The following is a 25,777-nucleotide window of genomic DNA, read 5'->3' as shown; positions in this document are numbered from 1 at the left end:
TTTTTATATAGCTTTTTAGATTTTAGTTTTAAAATTTTAAGTAAGTAGATGTTTTTCAAACTTCATTTTTTTATAAGACTGAGAGTACAGTTCTACTTCCAAAATTTTACTGTTGATGGACTCAAAGTAAAGGAACTAAAGAAGAGACCAGTATAGTATATCAATACCTTGCATGAAGATGTGTAGACCATACCTCAATGACTTTTGAATTTTGTGATTTCAAAGCCTTGTCAACATGTTCAGAATTTGTCACTTCTGGTGTAAAATTTTTTTAAGTGAAGTCAATAATTTTTAAATTAATGTTATTATTTTACCAAATATCTCAGTATCTTGATGGTTAAAACACTTAAGGTGGAGGAGATAAAAAAAGTATTTGTGGGAGCTTATGTTTTCTTCTGATCGATTCAAGTTACCATGTACTTGAGGTTTTCTGATTGTTGATGTGGAAATTTAGTTTTCTTTTTAAACAAATAGTGATTATTTCCTAAAGATCTTGAATTCATTTTCAAAGAAAAACTGGATATGCTCTTGGTATCTTAAAGTACTACAGGCAGTAACTAATTATTAATTACATTAGTAAACTATTCACTTAGGTATCATCGTTTGCTTATCTACTTATTCCTTTAGCCATCTGTTTACAAATTGGGCTCCCAGGAACCTGAGGTCTTTGGGAGAGGTGTCTCAAAGCTGTCTTTGATGGATAAAACAGTTGTTGTGATTGAGTTATTCCTTTATGCCTCTATCAGAGCAGTTTAGATTGTATCAATTTTTGATAGATTGAGTTTTTACATGAGATGACATGTAAAGACAAGATTCAAAGGTTAAAAAATGATTGAAAACCACCGTTATAAATCCCATCCTTTAATTTTTGAAGAATGGTACTTTTTGTTTTATATTAGTTCCTAGAAACCCATAATCAGAATTCAGTTACATTTATAATTTACAGATTTGGTTCTGAATATGAGAAATATATCAGTTATATATGAACTCATCGAAACTCAAATTCAGTAAGACTTCATCACCCACCAGAAGCATTTAATTATTTGTTATGGTGACAAGAATCCCTTGTGCAAACCAGAAAACACATATTTTTTTCCCTGAAGTACAAAACTACAGATGAACAAAGCATTAAAACAAATATCAAATTGATATTATATTAGTAAAGCACAAACTGACAACTTTATTTTTAGTATACATATTTCTCATTCATAGATATTATGGTTGGCTATTTCCATCATATGAGTGGAAAATTCCTGAATTAAGGTACAATGTGACTTTGTGTGTGCAAATATGCAACTTTTAGATACTTTGTTTTAGAGCCTCATTAAGACGGTTAATGGAGGGCTGCTGTATCTGTATAAACTTTAAAAGAGCTCCAAATTGGAATCAATCTTTGTTCAAATTACTGCTACTTACTGATCTAACAATGGCAAGGAATAGCTTTGCCGTCACTTGCTAACAAAACTGGTCATTTTTTTCTGAATGTCCTACCATTCATTATCTTCCAATTTTATACATATGTTTAGATTCTTGGATTATTATTTAAAACCAATTTTGGTGCAATGAGCAACAGTTCAAATGTTTTTTAAATTTCATTTACAGGTCTATAATTATTTTGGTTTTGTTCTTTGATAAACAGAAGGTGGATCAGAATAAGTCTTTGGTTTGTTCATTCATATGAATTCTTTTGGAATTACCTTCTAGGCAATGCAGTGAACACTGGCATCCTCATTTAATTAAAACCACTGTGCCCAGGTGAAGTATTGAAAATAGATTTTACCTGGTTCATTTCTGTCGTCATAAAGTCGCCGATGGGAAAATGAATCCGTTTTCCTTTTTCCACACAACAAGTAGCCCACAAGAGTAAGCAATGAGACACCCAGAATAGCACCTAAAATGGCCCCGAATACTATTCCTGTATTTCTATTTTCTACAGGACAAAAAAAAATTTAAAGAAATATAAAATAATTATTCAAAGAACCGAAATCTGTACATGTGAACTTTCCATATACCAAAGAATGTTTAACATTTTAAAATTAGATAATGCTGTGTGTGTGTGTGTGTGTGTGTGTGTGTGTGTGTGTGTGTGTGTTTTATAAAGTACTATTTGGGATATATTGGCAAACATATTTGTTGATAAAACCACACTTCTAATTTTTAATAACATTGAAATACTTCTAAGTCTTAGCGCTATAGCTGTGTCTCGTGTCTTGTTCTTATTAACATCAGTGGCACTGAAATGCCATGTGAATACTCCATTAAGGTCTAATAGCAGTGTTGAACTTTAATGATGAAATGAACTTTGCATTTGTTTCTGTAAATAATTCAAAGGTTAAAAGCCAATAGGAGCAAGTGGGTAATAGAAAATGAGTCCACAATAAACAAATAAGAAGTCACTAGAAGGAAAAATCAGTGTATCCTGATAGAAGGTATTTCCAAATACCACAAATAAACCAAGGCAAGATAACTTCAGTGCCTTGCATATCAAGAACAGTTGTCTAGGCCTGAGCTTAAGGGAGTTCAAAATTTCACTGTATTATTCTTTTCACTCAGTATCTTATTTGAAGACTAAATTTTCAATAAACTAAATGTTCTCTGAACTGAAATTTAGTACATTTCTCTTTTTTTCTTCTCTTTTCTTGAGGTACTCATTAATTAGGTAGGCAAATGGTCTTGCAGGGTCTCTGATTCTATATAAAATCTCATTTCTAAAAAATTAATTTTCATGTTAGAGTACCGTAAACTTGTTACTAAAAGAGAAGTAAGATAACTAAATTTTTTTTTACATAAAATAGCAATGGTAAGAGTAAGTACTCAATATTCTCAATATGTATATTAGGTTTAGATAGACAAAAGAGAAGAAGCATTTTTAAAAATGACAAGATATGTTAAAATCATAGTTAAATGTACATATACAATATATTGATCATAGTATTATAAAAAGCCTATATTTCAGAATTTAAAACTTTTCCTACACACTGGCAACAACATTCCAACAGGAATTTGTATATAAGATTTGGTTTTTACATTACTAATATAATCTTTAAGTAAACCACACTGGAAGTGAGTTCTTGGAGGAAAACAAATTATTAAAAAAAATTTCAAGGGGGGAAAATACATTAGACCTAAAAAAAAAACAAGAATGAATTATTAAAACTTAGTTATCTTTTTTCATTTTATGGAAAAATGTAAAACCATTTTCATGTTTCAAATGGAAAAGATTGACATAATCCTTAAATGAAACATAAAAATGTCCACATAATAAATTGTCTGTGATTGTGACAGATAATTTATAAATTCATTACTTTGTTCAACTTTTTAAAAACTCATATATATAAACTCAAATATATATACTCATATATATATATACACACACACACATATATATATATATATAAGTTCAGTTGTATAGTATTCACATGAGCATGTGAAATTTCAGGTAGTCTTTTCAAGATTCATTGAAAATTGTTACCTAGTATCTCAAAGCTATACCATTGCTTCAGTCTCCATCTTTTCTTGACCTAACCTAACTTCACATTTTGTCCCATTGTCTCCTTACACTCCCAAAGAGAAATGACTAGTATATGTTCTTTGAAGCCCTAAAACCACTTCACTATTTCTAGTGACTATAATGATCATCCCTCAAAAGTGAGAAAATCCATGCTATTGTGTTCTCTTTTGTTTTTCTAGCATGGTGATTCCTTAGACTTACTCTGCATGACTTATTTGGAATTTCAGTTTCACACAAAAGGAAAGTTAAATTCATTTATATTTACCTTTTTGGGGATCTGACATATTTGGAAAGAGTTTTGAATTATTGGTGAATTTTAAGGTAGGCTGTAGAGTTGTTTTTTCTTGATAAGGGGTAAACCCAGTGAAGCTGTCACTGTTTGTGGTAAGCCATCCACTTGGTTCCACTGTCAAGGGGGTCACAGACGGAGAAGTTGGTTCTGAAGAGAGGATGCTAACTGTAATGGAACTGTTATCAGGTGTTTTCACGGTGTCATTGACCAAAGACCAAGTGAAGTTTTCTGAAGACAGAGCAGGTGTAGCATTGGGATGTGCTGAGATGGGCAAAGGATCTTCACCTGCTATAGGTGCGTTCCAAGGCAATTTAGAAACAAAGCTATGGATCAAGGGAGGACTTGTGGAAATGGTAGACGTGGGTTTTAGACTGCCCAAAGAATGCTCTGCTGACGAGTTACTGGGGAAATCTGTTATTCCATGGCTTTTGTTGAGTAGATTCAAAGGAGGGGAATGACTCGCCTTGAGATTTGAGGTGGTTATATTTTCTTTATCTGACTTTAAGTTTGCTTCACTTTCCAAAGAAATAGGTTTATTTTCCATTGTTTTAAAAACTTCTGCAATGTTCTGTGTTGTGTTTATGTCTTGATTTTCTTTTCCATGGCTCCCCGATAGAAGTGAATAAAACAACGTTGAAATCAACAGAATTTTGGCTAAGGTCAACATTGTAGGCTTCTTTGGTATTGGTTTTTTTTGAAAGGAATCTGAAAGAAAATAACCATCATTTGAATTCCTTAATAAAATATTCTGAGTTTTTAAATGGATCTATATATTTTAAAGTGATAAAAATCTAGACATAATATAGAGATGGTAGTATCATATTTTTATTCAAAAATTTCTTATTTTGGATTATGTACTTAAACTAGTGCCATTGAGTACTGCTTTCCATGTAATCTTTCTTCCTTCCTTACTTCTAGGGAAATGCCATGCAAAAACTTCCTCAAGCCACACACTGCTATTTCAAAGACCATTTAGCTTGGGAAAAGGTGGAAGAAAACCATAAACGCCCACCCACTCACACATACACATATATTTAAAACATGTATATGAACTGTTAAGTAACATTTTTAAAATATTGTAAATATAGACCATGTAGAGCTGGCTGATTTCTTCAATCTATTTAAGAAAACACATTCTTTATAAAGATGTCATTTGAAATATTTATTATGAAAATGACATTACCGACTATACATTAAATGCACCATATATTAGATTTTTTAAAAGTGAGTCGGTCAGGAATACCCTTGAATACATTTTATTAGTATCTAGTTTGAATTATTTGAATTTGAATGTATCCCTTTTCCACAATATTTTCACTTCATGATGTCCTTCTTGCTACTTAATCCCTAACTGGGGAGATTCAGAAGCCTTCTAGATTTAAGGATATTCTTTAATCTTACTCTTTTATTTTATAAAAGAAGAATATGGTTGGAGGTGTGTGTGGAAAAATAAGCCAGATAATTGCAGATTGGGTCCTGATCTCCAATCCAGGCACACCATTCCACCTCTTAAGTGTGGAAGTGCCACAATTCATAAATAGGGTGATATAGGAAAATGTTTTGAAATCAGATTTATATTAAAATTCTGGCTTCTGACACAAATAACTCATGAAAAATAATCACCATAATAAGCAGTTGCTTTATCATCATTATAATAAACTAACTTCAGAGTGTTGTTCTGAAGACTGAATGGACTGACTAGGTAGCAGCACTCTCAACAATATCTAGCCTAAAGTAAACACTTAATAGATGCTAACCTCCATTTAATATTCAAATATAATAATATATCTGTAGTGTCTTTTTGGTTACAAAGTTTACAGTATCATCTTATTTGATACCTACAACAATCCCTTGATGTGGCAAGAATAGATTGTATTATGCCCATTTTGCAGATGAAGAAACTGAAGCTCACAATGGCTAGTAACAGAAGCCAGTAAATGGAAGAGGCAATATTTAAAGCCAAGTCAACTGACTCCAATCTCATTAGAGGCTAAAATTTGAAGTGCTTTTAATGGAAAATTTACTTTTTAAAAAAAAATAGACTTTTTTTTCTCAAGCAATAAGATCTGAGTACTGATCTCATGTTTTTGAATTGAACCTTATTTTTCACTGAAAGCCTCCATGCTGACTGAGAGAGGAAAAGGGAGGAGGTACAACTGCTGTTACTTAGTTCTTGTATTGTGTGCCATTTCTCAACAGGTGTCTGAAATTTTTACAAATATTTTCAGCCTTGTTGATTTTTCATTAGGGTCTACAGAGCTTCTAAACACTCCCACTAGTTATATGTTGATTTTAAGTAGCAAGTCCCCTTTTACATAGTGATTTCTCACATATGGTGCAATGTAAATATATCTATAATATATGATAGTTATCTTCAAAATCTGATACTTCTCTTCAAAAGCTTTTAGCAAGCAATTGCATAACCATATACTTCTAGAATTTTAGACATATTGTATCTTCCATGCCCTATGGTTATCACTTAAGAAAAACCCACTTAAAAAGAAAAGCTGGCAGACATATGAGAACATTCATAGTGGCATTATTTATAAGAGCCTCAAACCTAAGTGTTCATTAGTAACAGATTGGATAATAAACTGTGGTATATTCAGATAGTGAAAATTGACAGGCCAGAGCTGCATGCAACGACATGGATGATTATCACAAACATAATGCACTGCTTAAAACACCAGTTGTATTGTGTGATTTCATGTATATAAAGTTCAAAAACAGGCAAAAAGCTACAATGTTACAAGTTGGGAAAGTGCTTTGTTACTGGAAGTAAACAGAATTGATTGGGTGGAGCATGGAAGGACCTTGTGTGCTGGTGATACTCTATTTCTCAACCTGATTGTGATTACATAGGTGTTTGTATTTGTGATCATTCTGCTTATTGATATTTCATTCGCTTTTCTGTGACAACTAAGAAATTTAGATTGTTCTAAAAATGTTTAACATGATTGGAAAGTATATTACTATTATGCATTTGATATATCAGCTGCTTTACATATTTTCCATTTAATGCTAACCAAAAATAAACAAATGGTGAAGAAGGGCTTATTAATCCCACTTTACAGATGATTAAGTGAGACATAAATAATGTAAGTAATGTGTCCAAGGACACACAGCTAGTAACTGAGGGATCGGATTTGTATCCAAACCTTGACATGTCTGATTTAAAGCTAATCAGTATTCATCTTTGTAACATAAGTTGCAAAGGAATATAGAATTTGGTATACAGCTGCTTTTTAGAACTTCTTCCTACCATTAGTTTTTTTTTAATACAGCCTCTCCAAATTTAATTATTTTAACCAGAGCAGTTTATAGTCCTATTTTTACAAAACACTGATAATATAAGTCTTTCTATCTTCAAAGAACCCATTAAATACACTAAATATGCTTTTGCTGTAATTTAAGAAAATCACAACAACTGTCTATTATGGTTTCTAGATGGACATCTTTACCATGGAGTTTACAGATTAGCATTTACAAAGCATGAATGATTATCTCTGGCACCTGTAGTTGACCAACATTTACTTAAATTGATGCCTCACCTAGCGTGTTTAAAATATAATTCAGTTTAGTTTAAAAATAGTTACGTGTACCTTTTCAGAAACATCTCTCTCCCGTGAACTCTGCAAAGTTCATAGCAAATATAATGCTCCTTTTCATTATCTACTGCAAGTGATCTAATTTGTCAATTGTACTTAGCCACTATTTTCAACATTATTATGGCATTTGATTTATGTTTTGCTATTTCTCTCTTCCTAATAAAGTGGTCACCAGTGGGGGGAAAAATGTCCTTAGCTGTTCTTCTATTTTTCTTATAATATTATAGGAGAGACATGGCATTGACCTTTCATTCCCTGCCTGTAATGAAAATCTACACATCAAGAGTCAATAAAGTGAATTCTGTTGTTCCTGTTTCACCTTGCCTGTGACATTGAACCACGAAGGGGATCTCTCCTTCCTTTACCCAGCTTTTGATTGTAACTGAAAACCTAGGGTATCAACACCCCAAACGTGCAAAGCATTCTGTTACTGCCTATAATTTATCTCCCAGGAAAAGGAGAGAAAGGGAAGAGAGGGGTAGTTCAGTATGTTGTGAATACTATTAAATATTTATGGTTTATTGAGAAATTTATATAGTTACAGATAAGGCTTTTGTGAAGACGGATTGTCCTAACATTGCAGTAGTGGACAAGTTTGCCCCTGCTGCCCGGCTTCTAGGAGAGCCAGGTTACACCACTTACTCAGGTCCCTTTCATCTTAAAGTCATAGAAGCAGCCAGGAATTGAAGTCATCCACTATTCAGAACCCCACCATGAAATTTTGCTGGAGTAAGGTCCAGGAGATTTGGCCGAAGTTTGACCTCATGCCAACTGAACAAAGCACAGTCCAAGTGACAGAAGCCTAATGGAGGCGGGACAGCAACTCCAGAGGGCAACAAATGAAATCTATATATATTTTACTTTTGTGTGTGCTTTCCTTTTAGCCTCTCTCCATCTCTGGAGTTCAAATATCTAACTCTATGTTATATGCTTGTTTTATAAAGCTGAAATGATGATGGATTAGGGACGGTATGCCTGAGTGCACCCAAGTTCATCTGTCAGCCAGGTGCACTGCGGGGGCAGACAGAAGGTGGGATGAAAGAAAAGTAGAATTGCAGAGGGAGACAAAATCAGGAGAACCCAGTAACATGATTTCACCTCCTGATCTTTGCCTCTTTTTGCATCTGGATGGTAGCTCCTAAGAGAAATTTTGAAGTTATAAAATAGAAAGAGGTTTAGGATCATCACAAACTCGAAAACCTTCTAAGGGTAGAATTACTATAAAGTGAACAGAGAAAGAAAGGAGGATTTCCAGTTCCTTTATGATACCTTAAATACAGATTCTAAACTTTCCTGTATATATTAACATTTTTTTGTTTCTAAAATTTAACTAGTTTTAAAATATATTTTCATAGTGTCACTGTTTTTGAACAACTCCTCTACAGAGGGAGAATGAACACGACTTTCGCCTTCTTTGTTATTGGCACTGGAAAGTGGGTTCACATTACTGCTTTTGTATGGAGGGCTGCAGAAGGTGATGAGAAAAAACAAAAACAAAAAACACCTCTGGCCAGTAAGGGAAGCAAACCCACATTCGCTGTCCATATTTTTGCTTCCTCCTAAATGCATAAAGTCACTATTCTGTCCAGGCTCTATGTTGAAATCGTGAGTCATACTTATTTTATACCAAGCTTTGGAAATAAGGAGATGTCCTGGTTTATGTCAGGTAATTAACCCATGTAAGGGCAAAGAAATGCTAGTCACTCTAAACAGAATCAAAATCGGAAATCCTAAATAGAATCATCAGTTCAGGTACACTGCAGGCATAATATAAAAACATGTTTCTATAGTAAAATCACTAATGAGTATACATTGGGCTGCCTTTTCTCCAAGTTGTGTTTGATCATTTCTTCTTACAGATCTTAGGCTACAAATTAAGACAGATGGGTTTTGTTTGTCTCTCAAAGAAAACTCTGTCTGCCATGTAGCTAACATCTCAGGAAGAACTTGAGTGTTACTCTGAGTGGCTTTTTCCAATGTTGGACAGTATTTTTAGTTTCCTAAATTCAAGAGCAACAATAAATGAGGACATAAGACATCCTTCTAAAAATGCCTCTTTTATGAGAGGGTTTTGGAAGCGTAACCAACTAGAAAAAGGATTGTGCCTGAGAAACTTAGGCCTCTCATTTTACTTTTATTTGATGTAAAAGAAAGAAAAAAGAAAAGACTGGCTTTCTTTCAAGAAAAAAAAACAAATGTCAGAAGTTTGAGAACATTATTCTGGCTAAAAGACTTAGGCTACATAACTACAGGAAAAATGTAGAGCTTGTCATATGACCTGCTACCTTGGGAGTTTTCAGTCATAAACTTCAATACTTAAATAATTAGTGATGAGTGTCAAGCTTAGAAAGAAAGTTTCTCTGAAAGAAATGTTCTAGATCAAAATTTTCAAGCATAAGGTTTCCAGCCTTCTGTATCATACTTTAATGTCTGTAGGAACAGCCTCTATAGATTAAATAGAAAGTAGATCAATGGAAATCAGCATCCTTTTAATAAAAAAGAGGCTTATATAGCCACAAAATGAAAATAATTTTAAGAAATTTTACATTTTCATTTCATAAGATGTTTTCTGTAGTAACTGATGTAACCTTTTAGATTTCCAGTGAAAGTTAGACATGTACACATATCATGCTAAATAATTATATGTACTGTACAACAGTTTCCCAACTTTTTAATTAAGAAAATCTTTGAAAAAGATTTATAGAAGCTTCTAATCTATTTTATTAGAAGATTTTTTCCAGAACTATTCTAATACTTAAAGCAAAAACCTCTAATACTTAAAGCAAAAACCTTTCAGCACAAATGCATAATTTAAATCTAAGATTCAATTTATATTCATGCTGCCACTTCCACTTCAAACATTTTGAAACCTTTACTAAGATCTGACTTAAGAAAATTCTATTTCATAGTCACGTATGTTTTAAATAAGGCTTTTATTTAACTCTTCTGCTGGTTCCGTAATCTAGCAAATTTGGCAGTAATTTTTAAAGCTAACTCATTTAGGAGTGCAAATACTCATTTGGAAGGTCATTACTTAATAAAACAACTACTTGTCTTTGCAAGGATTGCCGTAGCTACTCGCTAGGCTGTTCTGTCAAAAGTTGAGACCACTGTGATTCTCTTTGGTAAATAATCAAGGAAGAGAGAGAGAAGAGAGTGAGAGAGAGAAAGAGAGAGACCTAAGTGACCCAGCACACACTTACCTTCAGGCTTAGGAGGTATTTAGAATCAGGAACTGAAATATCCAGTTGTCCTGTCTGAAAGGAGTCTGTCGTGCATTAGAGAAAACAGATGGGTTAAATGTGACAACGTCGCACTGAGCAGGAGGGTGCCAGGGAAACAAAATTAGGTGGGGCTGGCTGTATCTTGCTTGTGTAACAGAGCGCCCAGGAACCTGACTGACCTGCTTCTCAGCTGTAAGCATTAAGATATCACCTCATTCAGGCCTTTAACAACAACAACAAAAGCCCAACCCTCCAGTTTTCATAGGTTGGTCGTTTTAGCTTTTGGACAAGGTATTACTCTTGTCAGCGGTATCAAAACACGGGGCATCAATTTTTTGCCCCCTAAGTGAAAAAAAGGACAAAGATTTTGGCAAAGTCATCTGGTATAGCAGGAATTTCTGACATGTGCTGGGCCCTCCGCTCCTTGCAGGTGAGGAATCCAAACAAGTCATGCCCTGCACTTGTTGCTCTATGCCAGCCCCACATTCTCTGAAATCATAAACAATTTTTCTGTACTCTAGTAGATTGCCCTATTTGTGTACTTAAAGCCTAAGTAGAGAAAATGTAGTGCGGTCAGTAGTGAGGCATCTATTCTGAGGTCCACTGAAATTGTTTTTTTTAAGAAAGTTCTGCTTAACACAAAGTGAATTAGTATATACTGGGATCCCTGAGAACGCTGTGAGGTGTTACATGAAAAATAATCATCATGACTGAGATTCAGTTTCTTGCTGACTTTCAGGAGTTTAGAGAGGAACTGGGGCCTGAGAATGGCCATGTGATCCTCACTTATCCTAGGAGCCTTCTCGATTAAGTAGTTTCCACCCTGTGTTCTCTCTGCTTTTACTCTCACTTTAGAAGCTGGAGAATTTCAGAAGTGCCCAGGTAATGCTTGATTAAATACTAGAGTTGAATAACAACTTGGTATACTTCCTACACTTCCTTTCAGAGCTTATGAAAGGGAGAAGAGTGAAACCGGGATCTTCCGCACATCAGCATTTAGGGATGGCGCCAAGGCCCGTTCAGCTCAATATGCCTGAGGTTCATACTTGGTTTCTGTTGCACAAGGAGATAGGTTTTCAACTGCTGAGCGAGAAACAAAACTTTAGCTAAAATGCAGGAGCTAGTAAGCTTCAAATGGAATGCAAAGAATCTGCCCAGTTAATTGGCCCGAGGAAAGAACAAGGTAATTCTATAGTTTTAAATTTTCTGAAGCCCAAAGGCCCCTTCAGGGTTTGATTAGAAATTAAACCAACCCCTAAAAAATACTGTCTTAAAAGATATTTAAGCTGTCTCTACTGTGGTACAAAGAAAAGCAGGTTAAATTTAATAAAACAGCTAGTTACTGAACAGTGGCTTAATAGAATTCAATGGCTTATTTTCAGATTAGCCACTTTTTAGGTAAAAATCCAACTAAATATATTTTATGTTTGTAGTTAGAGAACTGAACATGATTGGGCAGGACTGGGTGCACCTTTTCCCTAGGCCTTTTCTGCAATATGTGTGGGAATATCATTATCCCCTTCTGCCTTAACCATAGTAATTATGGCTTATACCAGGCATAAACATTGCAATGCACTTTTGCTATAGCTGTCCGTTTTCACTGCCATAAAAGTCCGGCTAATTTCTCGTTTTGCTTTTTCCTGAAGACTCTTTCTGTGGGCCCAGAATCCTGTTCATCATTGCCCTCCTTACAATCATAATCAATCGATTAGAACCTCACCCTAGAGATAAACCTTACCTACCCTCACTGTCTTGAGCACATCTGGAAATAAAGTTATAAAATGTAAACTGTACATAAATTTAATGCCTCAATTGTTACTTAACTCACTTAGTTGTTATCAGAAACCTTTGTTTACTCACTGGAGTTGGAGTTAAAAAGTAATTTCTAGCCAAACAAACAAGTTTCACTGAGATACAGTCCTAGGTTCTAGGTAAGACCAATCCCACTTTAGACCTCCTTTCTCCAGAGGAACTCCACAATAAGGGATAATTACCTGCAATTTCATCAGCAAACCCAGCTGAGATGACACATTGTGCAGTGCTTGTATAATTTTTTTTTGGTGCTTACCCACTATGGTGCCTTTCATCTGGCACTCACCAATTGCTTTACACTCATTAATTAAGTTTCACAATACATACTGGGAGGAAGAAGAACCTCTTCCTAGTCTGAAATGATAGAACCACTCACAAGTGGAGTTTCCAGAACATGAAGACACATGAATATCACTAATGAATCTGAATACAGAAGCAGACATAGCTTGGGACCACACTTCAAACTAATTGAAAACATTGTTTTGAATTCAAAAGAGTAACTTTTTGTACAAACCCTAAAGCATCAAATCTTGATGCTGATGTCACATGTAGGGAATTTGCATTGATCAGATTCACTGATAGCATATTTAGTCTGATACAGGCTACAAGTAGAATTCATGTTTGTTTCCCCATAGGGACATAGGCACTTTAAGCAAAAAAGAAATATTTGAATAATAGTAAAATAAATTATATTATGAATCTATTGTTTGAAAGTATTTTAATGATATTCTTTATAAATAAAATAGAATTTAATGGCTGGGAAATGTATTTGGGGATAACATTTAATTTATTTCAATATTCTATTAGAATAGAAATAGAGGGATTATTCTCATAAATGCTAATGGTTATTATTCAAGTTTATCTTTCTCTGGTAAGTAATATGGTGCTGTAATAAGATCTTCTTTACTTAACTATAACTTTTTGGAAAGGTCAAATATTCCATTTTGGGGTTAAGGAAATTCTAGGACAATGCCCTTGGTTAAGCAGAGGTTATGATATTGCATATACGTATATGTAAGTACATACTTGCATGCACACATACATAAATGGTGAGCTACAGAAAGTTGTAAACCTGGTCAATCAATGAAAAATAACTTTAAAGGATAGATCTTTATGTGATTTTGGGCATTTAATTCAACCATAGTTAAAATAATTGAATGATATGACTACAGCAAAACCTGTTGCGTTTCTATCTATATATTTATGTGAACATGTTTTCTTAGTAAATATTTTGAAATATAAAATATATAATTGAAAATACCATATTGTAACAATATAAAATATGAATTGAAAAACACAAACCCTATTGATACCCTTAAGAATATGTTTATAAGTCTTAGATTTTGCATTTAATATTCATTAAAATTTAAAATTGATTATATTGTTTTATTACTTCTGATGATTACTCGATTCTAATTGTTTTTTAAGGTAAGAGCCTAATGGTCACAAGAAATTTTAAAAATTTAAAGAATTTCTATCTCATTTTTTAAATTATTTTAGAGTACTATGACAAGATAATCAACACTTTCAAACATAAATATATATTAGAAATATTTTGAAGTAGAAATTGAATGGAAATAGATTTAAAGATAAAATGAACAATTTAAATTTTGCAACAGATAAGTGCTTTTTAAAGGTATATTTTTAAAGAGACACAATTAGGTATAAAATACTAGTATAAATTTATTTTAAAATGTCCATTTTTATAAAGCACTGGAAATCATAACCTTTACAACTATTTAAATATATAATGGAAAGAAATTTTGTACAAGGAGATAAATAATTTCACAAAATTATTTTAGTGATTACACAATCATTTTCAAAGCCACTGACGTTGTGTAGCTATTAAATTCAGAGTAGTAAATCAGACATTTTCAATAATTTCTATGTGATGTCTAGTAGTACTTGAAGCTATTCATAGGTTTAAAATATTTTCTTGGGTATTTTTCTGTATTATTTAGGGTCTCACATAGTGTCCACTATATCTTTTTATCTTCCCTTCCAGTTCTATCCAAACAAAAACAAAAAAGGTGGAGGATAGCATTGTTACAAGATGATGGAAACATTTAAAAAATAAACAATACTTTCTTCAGAGTGATACTTTTGCTGACATGATCATACTCCCCACATGTTAGCAGAATGACTTTGTCGCTCAGGTGGCCCCATGAAATCTTTATTCAGTGTGAGCACTCTGGGGCTCCGTCTCTGGCTAGATTCTCCAGATTTATAATCACCAAGGAAGCAGTGTGCTGAGTAGAACAAGTTCAGGTTACCAAGTCACAGTTTCTTTGTTTTGAATCCTGGTTTTGCCACTTAATGGTTTCATAACCTTGGATAATTGCCATCACATTTCCAAGAATATTTCCTCATTTGTACAATAAAGAAAGCGACACTACTTCTTAGTTGTGTGTGGGGAGTCAAGTTAAAATAGATAAAGTAATTGTGTGTTATTGGACACTTAGTAGTCAAACTCAATGAGACTTAATTATAAATATAATAATTTTTTTGGAGATAAAAATCGAGGCTTCAGTATCAGCATGAATAAATGTTGAGAGGAATCCAACTAAGTGTACAAACACATATTAAATTATTTTGAATTTGCATCTCTCAGCACATAGTAGTTACTCAATGAATATTAATTCATGGAAAATGAATGAGTAAATTCTTCTTTATTTTTACCTGAATTTTTCCCTGCCAGAGAGGCTTTCTCTGATCACACTTTGTAAAACTGAAACCCTTCTTTCCTGACCTATTCTCACTCCTCCCTGCTGCATTTTCTTCATAGCACTTATTGCCATCTAACATACTGTATATCTTATTTATGTATGTATTTCTCATCTAGTCCCATACTAGAAAAGTCAGCTCATGACAGCTTACATTTTTGTCTGTTTTCTGCATTGCTTTATCCACAGGGTTAGACTAATGCCTTACACAGAGTAAATGCTGGATACATTTATAAGTGAAAGAATAAATGAGTGATTTATAAATGATTGAATAAATATTAATATATATGTCAACAATAATAACAAAAAGTGAATATACTGTTCATGAGACAGCTGTAAGTTTACTTTTTCTTCTTTTTAGAATATTCTTCTCAATGTTGGCCCATTCAGATCTGAAACTTGACCTTTTTTTTTCACTTAAGGACATTCCTTGGCCACATTTATATGATTGTGAGCAGTTTTCTTTGGTAGGTGGTTAGTGATAGGAGCTATTTCACAGGAAGAGTTGGCCTTAACTAGAGATGCAGAAATCTTCTAACCTGTAAGAATGTAGAGGATATGGACACAAGGATAAATAAGTGGGTAGATATGGTTCTGGTGGTAGTCATGTAGACAGAAAAATTGTCAACTGAGAGTAATGGGAGTATAGGTATCAGATATTTTTTTAGAAAGAGAGAGAAAGTGGCTGGGCATGGTGGCTTATGCCTGTAATCCCAGCACCTTGGGAGGCTGAGGCGGGCGGATCACCTGAGGTTAAAGACCAGCCAGGCCAACGTGGGGAAACCCTGTCTGTACTAAAAATACAAAAAAAAAAAAAAAAAAAAAAAAGAGAGAGAGAGAAAGTATTACAGCATGGCAGCCTCAAAGATCTACTCAAAGTTAGTAATCATTAATATAAAATAAAACAATTTACTCAGAATAGCTGTGCTTTTCTCCAGCTATGTTAATGTGCATGAGTACAAATAGATAGTAGATAGAGTGATGGGTTTAACTAGGGTCGTATTTAAACCATGGGCTTATGACAAATTGAAACAAGAGCTAGAGAGTTGAGGGCATTTGCACCCAAGTGAGTATAATGATTGCCCATTAGGATACATAAAGACAAAAGTGAAGGCACAAAGGGAGGAAAGGATAGTAAAAATATGTAGGATCAATGAATTGATAATCTGGCTCAAGAGAATGTTGGAATTGCAGTTTATAGGGTGTGAAATGGAACTGTGGATGTAATTATTGAATATCATGGAAGGCCTGCTATTATTGATCAAAAGTATGTTGTGGGAGTACATGAGTGAGACCAAGTAGGATAAAACAGTTTTGAAGATAGAGATCAAAGAACTGAGAAGCCAGAGTACTAGGAATATTATCTGTGTATATTGTAACTTCCAAGAGTAATTTTGGGAGTATGTTGATAAGAGTTATGTTAAGACATGAGTTTAAAATCTTCATAGATGTTGGGTAAGTGTCTCCAGGAGACAGAAGATGACTACCACAAGGAGTGGCAGTAGGAAGCATGAATTGATAATAGGAGATTCAAATCTGTAAATTGTTTAGGAGGGAGGAAAAATGGTCCTAAAGCAGCAATGAGGAGCAAGAAATTCAGTATCTCATCAGTACATATTAACATAGGAGACAAAGAGCTATCACTTGAGTGTGCTACATGGAAAGTGGGGTTTTAGGGGAGTCCCAGGTTTCACTTAGAGTAAGAAGGTGAAGGGATAAAAAAAGCTTTGCCTTGACTTTGCGTAAAAAGGGAATAGTGAATTTGTTTCAAAAGTTGGGAAGGAGCGGGTGATCGTCACAAAGGCAATCCCTGTCCTGGTGGCATGAGGATCAGTTCTTGGGGAGTGAGGGATGATCTGGAAATTGTGGGCTCCTTGAAGTAACTGAGGGGAACGGGGTTAAAAAGTACAATTATATTAGTCCTGATGGACCAATTGTGCATGTTCACAGGCAGAAAGCTGTGTGTAGAATATGGGGATAGAGGCCTATTGCTAAAATGGAGAGTTACAGTCTCCCTGTAGATTCCTGCTATTAGAAGAATTCTGAAGAAGAGCCTTTTCTTTCCAGCACTCAAGTGACTCTTCAACCTACAAATGGCAGCCTTGCAGGGAAATGAGATGGCTCTCTTTAACAATATGTGATATTCTGTTTTGTGGAGATACCATAACTGATTAATTCCTGTGAGATGAAGTGTACTGTTACAGCATCTTCATTCTTTTAAAACCCTAATTTTGTTATATAGTCTAATCTGTTTAAGCAACTCTTGCCCAATTTATTAACTATCAACTGTTTTTATATGGACTTAACTTATTAAGTGAGGCTACAACCAGGCATAAATATAATGAAGTAGCAAAACTGGCAGTTTGATAATACTATAACTTATCTTACCACTGCTAGGAAAAGATCCACATGATTTATTAGTGCTTTCTAAAAAAGCACTTAAGGCAGGTAATTAGAAAATCCCGGCATATCTAATTTGTTTCTGTCTAGTTAGAAAAAGTTATTGTAGCTAAATGATAACCTCAGCAGCAGAGTGTTCTCACCAAGGAGCCATAACTTGGAGCGGATAGAGTGAGGAGAGAGTGAGATGCCTGGGCAGGTGTGTACACTCTGAGGAAGAATCTTGATTTGTTCCTTGGCTCAAAAGCAGGGACAGAAGGAAAAGGAAATTTATTCATGACCTGAAGAAGATTTTGAAATCAAGTTCACAGGCAGCAAATAACAATGACAAAAGACTTACTCATCCATTGAAAGGACTATACATGCCTTAAACAATTTGCAGGGAACATTGAAAACATATGGTTCGCTAAGCTGACAGTTCATACAAGCTCTTTAGCTACAGAAAAGGAACTGAATTTTTGTGCTGAATTAGGAGAAAGCAACAAATTAGATATGCTAGGATTTTCTAATTATCTGCCTCACTTTTTGTTTGTTTAAAAAGCAAAAGAAAGTATTAAGTCACTGGGATCTTTTTTTTTTCTGAAAAAAATCCAGTTAAAGTTGTTATGAATCCCCTCTTTTAAATATAAGTACTTTAGTAACACTGTCTGAGGAGTCAGAGAAACCTGGGGCAGAGTCAAGTTCACTTTTGAACAGTATTACTACCAGTAAAAGAGCAATAGAACAGTTTCTTACACATGAAGTTGGTATGAGGATGTAATGGGTAAACATGTGTAGAACATGTAACAACATGACTGGCACATAAGTTTTAATGCATTATAGCCATTCATGAGAAGAGATGTACAATTTTGGAAGCCTCTTTCAAGAAAAAGATTACAAAAATACCAATACAAAATGAGGTGCAAAAGTAATGAGAATGGAAAAAATCACAAATTTATAAATTTTTTAAAACTCCAAAAAAAATACACAAAAAGTAAAATCCAGAAAATTAAAAATGTTTTAATCAACTAACTGCTAAACACATCTCTGTAATGCTTTTTGGGCTATATTTGTCTGCAAATTTAGAGATTTTAAATTATCTCTTTATATGATGTTTAAAAAATATTTCATAAAGAGAATACAAAAGTAATTCAGTCTTTCCTCTTTCTCTAGCATGGTTAATTCTGTTTTTATTATTGATAGTTTCAAGATTTCTTTCAGCTTCATAATTCATCATTGGCAATATTATGTACAGTTTTAAGATTGTTGTGAATTTGGCAAAATCTCTAGTGTCTTTCATAGATTAGTTGAAATTTTTAAAATTTCCCATAGTTTCTGGCTCTATGTATTCAGATCTTATTTCCCTTCCATTACCTGTGTTGGGCACCATAGAACATACGTAAATTAACATACCTCTCCTGAATAGAGAGCCAAAAGAAGGCTCTGATAACTGTTGTTTCATCTGGGCCTTCTTTTGAGAAGGCTCCAAGTCTTTAACTCTTCTGATGAAAACAGTGCTTTCCTCTATATTCAGACATATTTAACTTCATATTTAACTACACTATATCTACAAATTGAGATATAGTGTTCTCATAAAAGAAATATTTTCAGACAATTAAGCTATGAGCGTGGATCATAATCTTATGAGTTTTGCCATAAAGCAAAAGTCCTCTAACAGACCAATGCAAAGATTTAGATCTTGGTAGAAACATTTATTAAAGAAAAATTGGTTAGTAAATATTATTAGACTCAGAAAGGAAAGCATGTCAAGTCACAGGCCTTTGAACTGCTGATTGACAGGCCACTGGAAGGATGAGCAGCTCACCTCCCAGAAGTTCCTTGTCTCATTTAGCTGTATCAGAAACTTGCTTAAACATTTTATCTGTGATGCTAATTTCTTCCTAGAAAGAAGTTACAGATTATATAGCCAAGAAAGTTCTATTCCAAATTATGTTTGAAATAAACCATGGAAGAAATTCAGCATTCCAGCCAAGTAACTTCCTCACATAACTTAACCTCTAAGGGTCTCGGTTTGTTTATATAATGAGTGAGATGAATAATGTTTACTTAACCTGAGTTGTTGTGAAGATGATGTGACTTAATGTAAAAATATCTAGCACAAACTCAAGGACATTGTAAGCCCTCAGTAAATGCCAGTTCTCTTCTTTGGAAATATAGTGCAATTCCTTTTTTTTTTTTTTGTATGCTCACTATAATGATGAACATACATAAGTTTGGGATTAAATTATTGACTCTAGAGGCAGCGGTCTTAAATACAAAAGGAGAAGGCCAGACACGTGGTTCACGCCTGTAATCTTAGCACTTTGGGAGGCCAAGGCAGGCGGATCACCTGAGGTCAGGAGTTCGAGACCACCCTGGTCAACATGGTGAAACTAAGAATACAAAAATTAGCTGGGCGTGGTGGCACATGCCTGTAGTCCCAGCTACATGGGAGGCTGAGGCAGGAGAATCACTTGAACCCAGGAGGCGGAAGTTGCAGTGAGCCAAGATCGCACCATTGCACTCCACCTTGGGTGACACAGCAAGACTCCGTCTCAAAAAAAAAAAAAAAAGGAGAAAAGAAACAATATGCCATTTCCTAGGTCATGAACAAAAGATGGAAAGTATCATGTGGAAACTGACTGGTTGTGACTGAATTTTTATAAAAGTGAAACAATTGAAATATAAATAATTGACAATATCTCCGTTTTTCCTGGTAGAAAATTATCTTCATGCAGGGGAAACCAAGACAAAGTTCTTGGTATGTGTAACAACTAGAGTGTTAAGAAAATTGGTTATTACAATTTATTATGGCCTTCCAGTGGATTAAGCATAGACTACGTACAAATTGTCTCTCAATTTGTACAACACTCTTATGAATACAGTTTTATTATTCTCATTTTAAGTAGTAACAGCAGAATTTTATCATCGTTTAGTAATTTGTCCAAGGTCAGACATTAGAAATCTATGCACCTTTCAAACCCAGAACATCCCTACTCTAATCCATGGGCTGTGTTCAGTACCACACTGCTGTTCCTGTATGTTCTGAGGAACATTATTACTTAATCAAAAAGATAATTTTCATTGCATTTATTTTAAATGTGAAGTCAGTAATTTATTTTATAGTGATCGGTGTTTACTTACGGTGACAAGTACAGTCTAACTGAGGTACTATATCCAGTTCCAGAGAAATATATACAGGTTGAAAAGGCAAATATTAGGGCTCTAGTACCGGCCAGTTTGAATAAACGAAGACCTTAGTTCTGGAGCAGTTTTCTAGAGTCACAAGTTGTTCCAGGGACTGACTATACAGGTATCTGGTCCTGGTGAAGGTTTCCTGGGAAGGATAGGCTAGCCAGTAAGGAGATGGAAGTCTTTAAGGAGTTTAGTTGTAGTTTCAGTTTTTGTTTTTTCCTTTGTAAATTAACAATTAGTATGGCCATACTTCTGAGTATCAGCAAGGTGTCAGTTCTGAATATACTGCTCAAGGAAAATACTTTGGGTAGAAATACCCAAATTTTAATAGTAGCTGTTTATTCATGGTGGGATTGTTAGTGACTTTTATTTTCTTCTTTATACTTTAAATTAATTATTTCAACATATATTAATTAAAGGCCAACTATATGGCATGCACTCCTCTATCCCTAGATTTCAGAAGTAAATAAGACAAGGTGCTTATTCCTGTTATTTTTGTTGATGTTACATTTTTAATTAGAAAATATTCAACTGAATTAAAGAAAGTATATCAGATCATTGAATGGTAAGATGAGGAAAAGGCTTGAGAAAAATTAATATTGTGCTTTAAAAGATTATATTGCATTTATGGAAAATACATGGCAAAAAGCTGACTAGTTCATCAAGTGTGGACACCTCCAATATTTTAGCAATTCAATTGAGAGTATCCATTTCAATTTGAATAAATGCTACTGAAATATCTATTTAATATGCAAATGCCAATACAATATTGAGTGACCACAAGAGTTACCTTTAGAGGGACTCTACTTCCAAGTTAAGAGTCTGCTCTGGTCAAGATTGAGTGAGAGTCCTCATTGTAATTTAATAAACATGATGATGCTTATATGTAGCTTCTTATTTCTTCAAGAAATTTGCAAGGCGGGGGAAAGATGTCAAATCTGATTTCAGAAATTGGCAAAGACTTTCAATACTTAGGCTTCAAATGCTGGCTTTACTATCTTCTTTCTTACTTAATGTTTTTAGAGAAAAGAAGGAAAGGGAAATTTGAAGTAAAATTAGAGATTCCATGTCCTTGGACAGAGGAAATTTAACAAGACAAGCAGGTTTTGACCAACCAGTTCCAGATATTGTACTGTGTCAAATACAGTTCAGTCCAAATGTTCAAAATCTGCCTCTGCACACATATTTACAGGCTCTTCGTATCAATTAGTCTACTTTGTGCTCATGTAGAGAACTCCATGCATTACATTTCTATAAGGTGTTAACCAAAAAGACCGAGTAATTTTCCCCAGGCATGGAGACGTAAAATGTCCCATATTCATGGCTCTTTTGCCAAATGCAGAACCTGTTTAGCAAGGTTTCTATTTCTACCTCATGTGTAGTGGTGTTGCAATAGTGCATTGGGAAAGCACATTATGCTTGAGGATGATGCCGAAAATAAACCTGGGGAATGGAGGAGTCTTTAGTAGTACTTGGGTGTTGTCCAAACTGGCAATCTCAGTTGTTGCTCTGATAAGCTATTGTTTCAGCTGGGCCTTCTTTTGAGAAGCCTTCAAGTCTTTAACTGTTCTGATGAAAACAATGCTTGGAGTTTCTTTTTCCTCCATATTCAGACATATTTAACTTCATTTGTGTTTGAACTGACCCCTTTCCCTGACCCTTTCTAATCAACCATATTAGAAGGATAGTACCGTGGTTTTCAAAAATTGTTAAGCAATAATTATTTTTTCAACTAGAATTGATTTTGATTATTCAATATGTAAAACAGATAAAGAAGGGGCTTCCCTGGTGAGATTCTGTCTTGTTTTTTTTTGTTTGTTTGTTTGTTTGTTTTTTTTGAGACGCAGTCTCACTCTATTGCCAGGCTGTAGTGCAATGGCACAATCTTGGCTCACTGCAACCTCCGCCTCCCGTGTTCAAGCAATTCTCCTGCCTCAGCCTCCCATGTAGCTGGGATTACAGGTGCCTGCTACCATGCCTGGCTAATTTTTGTATTTTTAGTAGAGACAGAGTTTCACCATGTTGGTCAGGCTGGTCTCAAACTCCTGACCTCTGGTGATCCGCCCGCCTCGGCCTCCCAAAGTACTGGGATTATAGGCCTTCCTATATTGCCAATGAGATTCCTTGAAGCATAATTTAAAAATCTGGAAAAATGGAAAGATGACAAGACCAGGAGTTACATTATGACTGGATTCTATTCAATAATTCAGTTCAATTTGATGAACATTTATTGAGCATTTTCAGTGTGTCAAGCACTAAAAAAGCTAAGGAAACAAAGACACTAAAAAACCCTAACTTCAAGTGTAGTAAAAATCATGTATAAGAACAAGTGTAATAAGTTTTAATAAAGTGCTGTAGATGCACAAGCTCAGTGATATATTTCAACCACCCTGGGCCTTGTTTTCTTCAGATTTAAAATAAATAACTTAGAACAAACCACATGCAGCATCTAACCTCCCTTATATTTGTGACTCTATGATTCTGATAGTCTGTGCTATGAACGGTAAACTGAGGAAATGGAGCTATAAGAACTAAGTGCAGCCTGTTCATCTTTGAAATTTTTTTAAGTTGAGAAAAGGGTGTCATTGCTGTCAGAGAGGCAGGTGTCAAAAGTAAATATAATGTGTAGTTGCTAAGGAACAGAGTTATGCTTTATTATCTTCAGCTTTTCTGGAATATCCCTTTCACCTCCATGAGTCATGTCAAACCTGGCTTTCCCCTGATAACAAAAATGTCCTTCTCCTGTGGAGGCCTCTGATCCTGTGACTCCATCTCCAAACCAGTTTCACAGGACCAAAGAAAGGAGTTGATAAACTTTCCAGAGTGGTTAAAAAGAACATAGGCAGCACACATTTCTTTGTACAATGTCTACTATGAACAAAGTGAAAATGCTCCACTTCCCACAAACAATTAGTGCTAATGCTTTGAGATATATATATATATATATACCTGATATATCAGATATATATATAGATATATATATATCACATATATAGGCATTATTTATATATCTAGATTTGTCAGTCTACCTACCTATATATATAAGCCTCCCCAAAACTTTTTTTTATTTGGTATTTCATTCTTTATAAGTTTAATGACTTTCATTTTATACGCTTTCATTTTAAGTATCTTTATTTTAACATTTAACAAGCTTAATACACTCCCTCCCCTCCTCACTATCCCTCCATTGCCATCTTTATTTTGAGCCATTGTTCCTTTGCTCTTATATAGCAGATTTCTGTGCTTTGAACCCCATGCTATTTCATTTCTGCTGTTTTTTCTACATCCCTATCTACCTATCTCCAGGATACTTCTTTATTGATGACACTCACAGCGTGTTCTCAGATTTTCATTCCCACCTATCAGAACCTATTTCATGTCTATCCAGGGAAGCATTGTATGGTAGACAGAGTATGAGTATTAGAGTTAGGATGACTTTGGTTCCTATCATCCATGTGACTTCAGCAAGTCACTTAACCTCTCAGTACTCCAAATTTCTCATGTTAAACTGAAGGTTAATAACAATAGCCATTTTATGAAACATTTCATATACACCTTGTACATGTAGTTCCCATTCAGATTTTTGTTGACTGTTAAGAGAATGGGTGTTATAGACGTTAGAAGTAATGTATCTAAAGTGATTATTAAAATACTTTATAAATAATTGGAAGTCAAAACAAAATGACAGCATTATTTCTGCTGGCTTGACCTTATAGTTTTTGTATTGAGGTTCTACCACCTCAGTAACCATGACTTTGACTGCTCTTCTACCTCTTCCATCAGCACAACTGCTTATTCTCTAGGCTACTCTGATCAACCTTGGCTGCGCATTGGAAGTCTTTGGGAGCTTTCAAAAGTACTGATGCTGGGGTATTGTTCCTGGAGATTTTGACTTAATCGATCTAAAGTGTAGCTTGAGCATTGAAATTTTTTGAAGCTCTAAAATATTCAACTATGTAAATCCCCCTGATTCAGTTAGTTTGTCAGTTCTTCCAACTGCTCAATTCTCACCCCTGATTTGATGTGGGGCTGTCGTTAATGCTCCTGTATTCTTTTTTTTTGAGATGGAGTCTCGCTTTGTCGTGAGACAAATAATTATTGTTAAGCAATAATTATTTTTTCAACTAGAATTGATTTTGATTGTTCAATATATAAAACAGATACAGAAGGGGCTTCCCTGGTGAGAATCTTTTTTTTTTTTTTTTTTTTTTTTTTTGAGACGTAGTCTCATTCTATCCAGGCTGGAGTGCAGTGTGGCGCGATCTCGGCTCACTGCAAGCTCTGCCTCCTGTGTTCACGCCATTCTCCTGCCTCAGCCTCCCGAGTAGCTTGGGACTACAGGCGCCCGCCACCACGCCTGACTAACTTTTTTGTATTTTTAGTAGAGACGAGGTTTCACCGTGTTAGCCAGGATGGTCTCGATCTCCTGACCTCTTGATCCGCTTGTCTTGGCCTCCCAAACTGCTGGGATTACAGGCATGAGCCACCATGCCTGGCCTCTAATGCTCCTGTATTCTTTTAATCTGCTGCTTGCTTCAGAGACCACCTGATCCAACCAGGAGCCCAGAGTTAACTATGCATGTCAAACTTTTCACCAGAAATTTTAATAAAATGGATTATAAGATACTTTATTCAAAGTCATAATTTGTAGAATTTTTCACAGATTTCTGTTTCCTTTTGAAATTCCCATGTCCATTACTCAGTCTTGATCAAGATGCCAGCTCAACCCCTTTTCTCATCCTCTTTTCCTCTGCTATCAAGGATGAGATTAAATTCATGTAATCCTTCCGAGAGAACGGTCACTGAATTGAGACCCTAACAATTTTTGCCCTCCGGCTGACATTTCCATCAGTTGGAACCCACTATTTATGCCAGAGTAGACAAAATGTGAGCCAGTGAGTCAAATCTGGCTGATGACTTAGGGCAGTGTAGAGCTTAATTTCATCATGTATTATTGAAATTTGGGTGTGTCTAGATGAACTAAGCACTTTTTATGTTTAGGGTCGGCCCCAGCCTTTCCTCCTATGTTATAC

General features: G+C 34.7%; 2 protein-coding genes across 3 annotated transcripts in view; one reads left to right on the top strand and one right to left on the bottom strand.

The window, feature by feature from the left end:
- ANO3 (anoctamin 3) overlaps positions 1 to 25,777 on the top strand; it is a 321,270-nt gene that overhangs the window by 218,348 nt on the left and 77,145 nt on the right. The window lies entirely within an intron of this gene.
- Positions 1 to 25,777, bottom strand: part of MUC15 (mucin 15, cell surface associated) — a 30,535-nt gene that overhangs the window by 2,292 nt on the left and 2,466 nt on the right. Inside the window, exons 2-4 of one of the 2 annotated variants that reach the window (XM_032166386.2) lie at positions 10,615 to 10,679; positions 3,777 to 4,508; positions 1,781 to 1,930 (exon numbers count right to left, since the gene is read on the bottom strand). In XM_032166386.2, coding sequence (XP_032022277.1) covers positions 1,781 to 1,930; positions 3,777 to 4,470 — 844 coding nt within the window. In that variant the 5' untranslated portion in view covers positions 4,471 to 4,508; positions 10,615 to 10,679. The remainder of the gene's footprint in view (positions 1 to 1,780; positions 1,931 to 3,776; positions 4,509 to 10,614; positions 10,680 to 25,777) is intronic. The other variant, XM_058446908.1, reaches the window with a different exon arrangement.

The sequence above is a fragment of the Hylobates moloch genome, unplaced genomic scaffold (assembly GCF_009828535.3).
Source record: "Hylobates moloch isolate HMO894 unplaced genomic scaffold, HMol_V3 SCAFFOLD_11, whole genome shotgun sequence".
NCBI classification, from domain to species: Eukaryota; Metazoa; Chordata; class Mammalia; order Primates; family Hylobatidae; genus Hylobates; species Hylobates moloch.
Note: the sequence above shows the minus strand (reverse complement) of the source record. Positions and strands in the feature narration are given on the sequence as shown.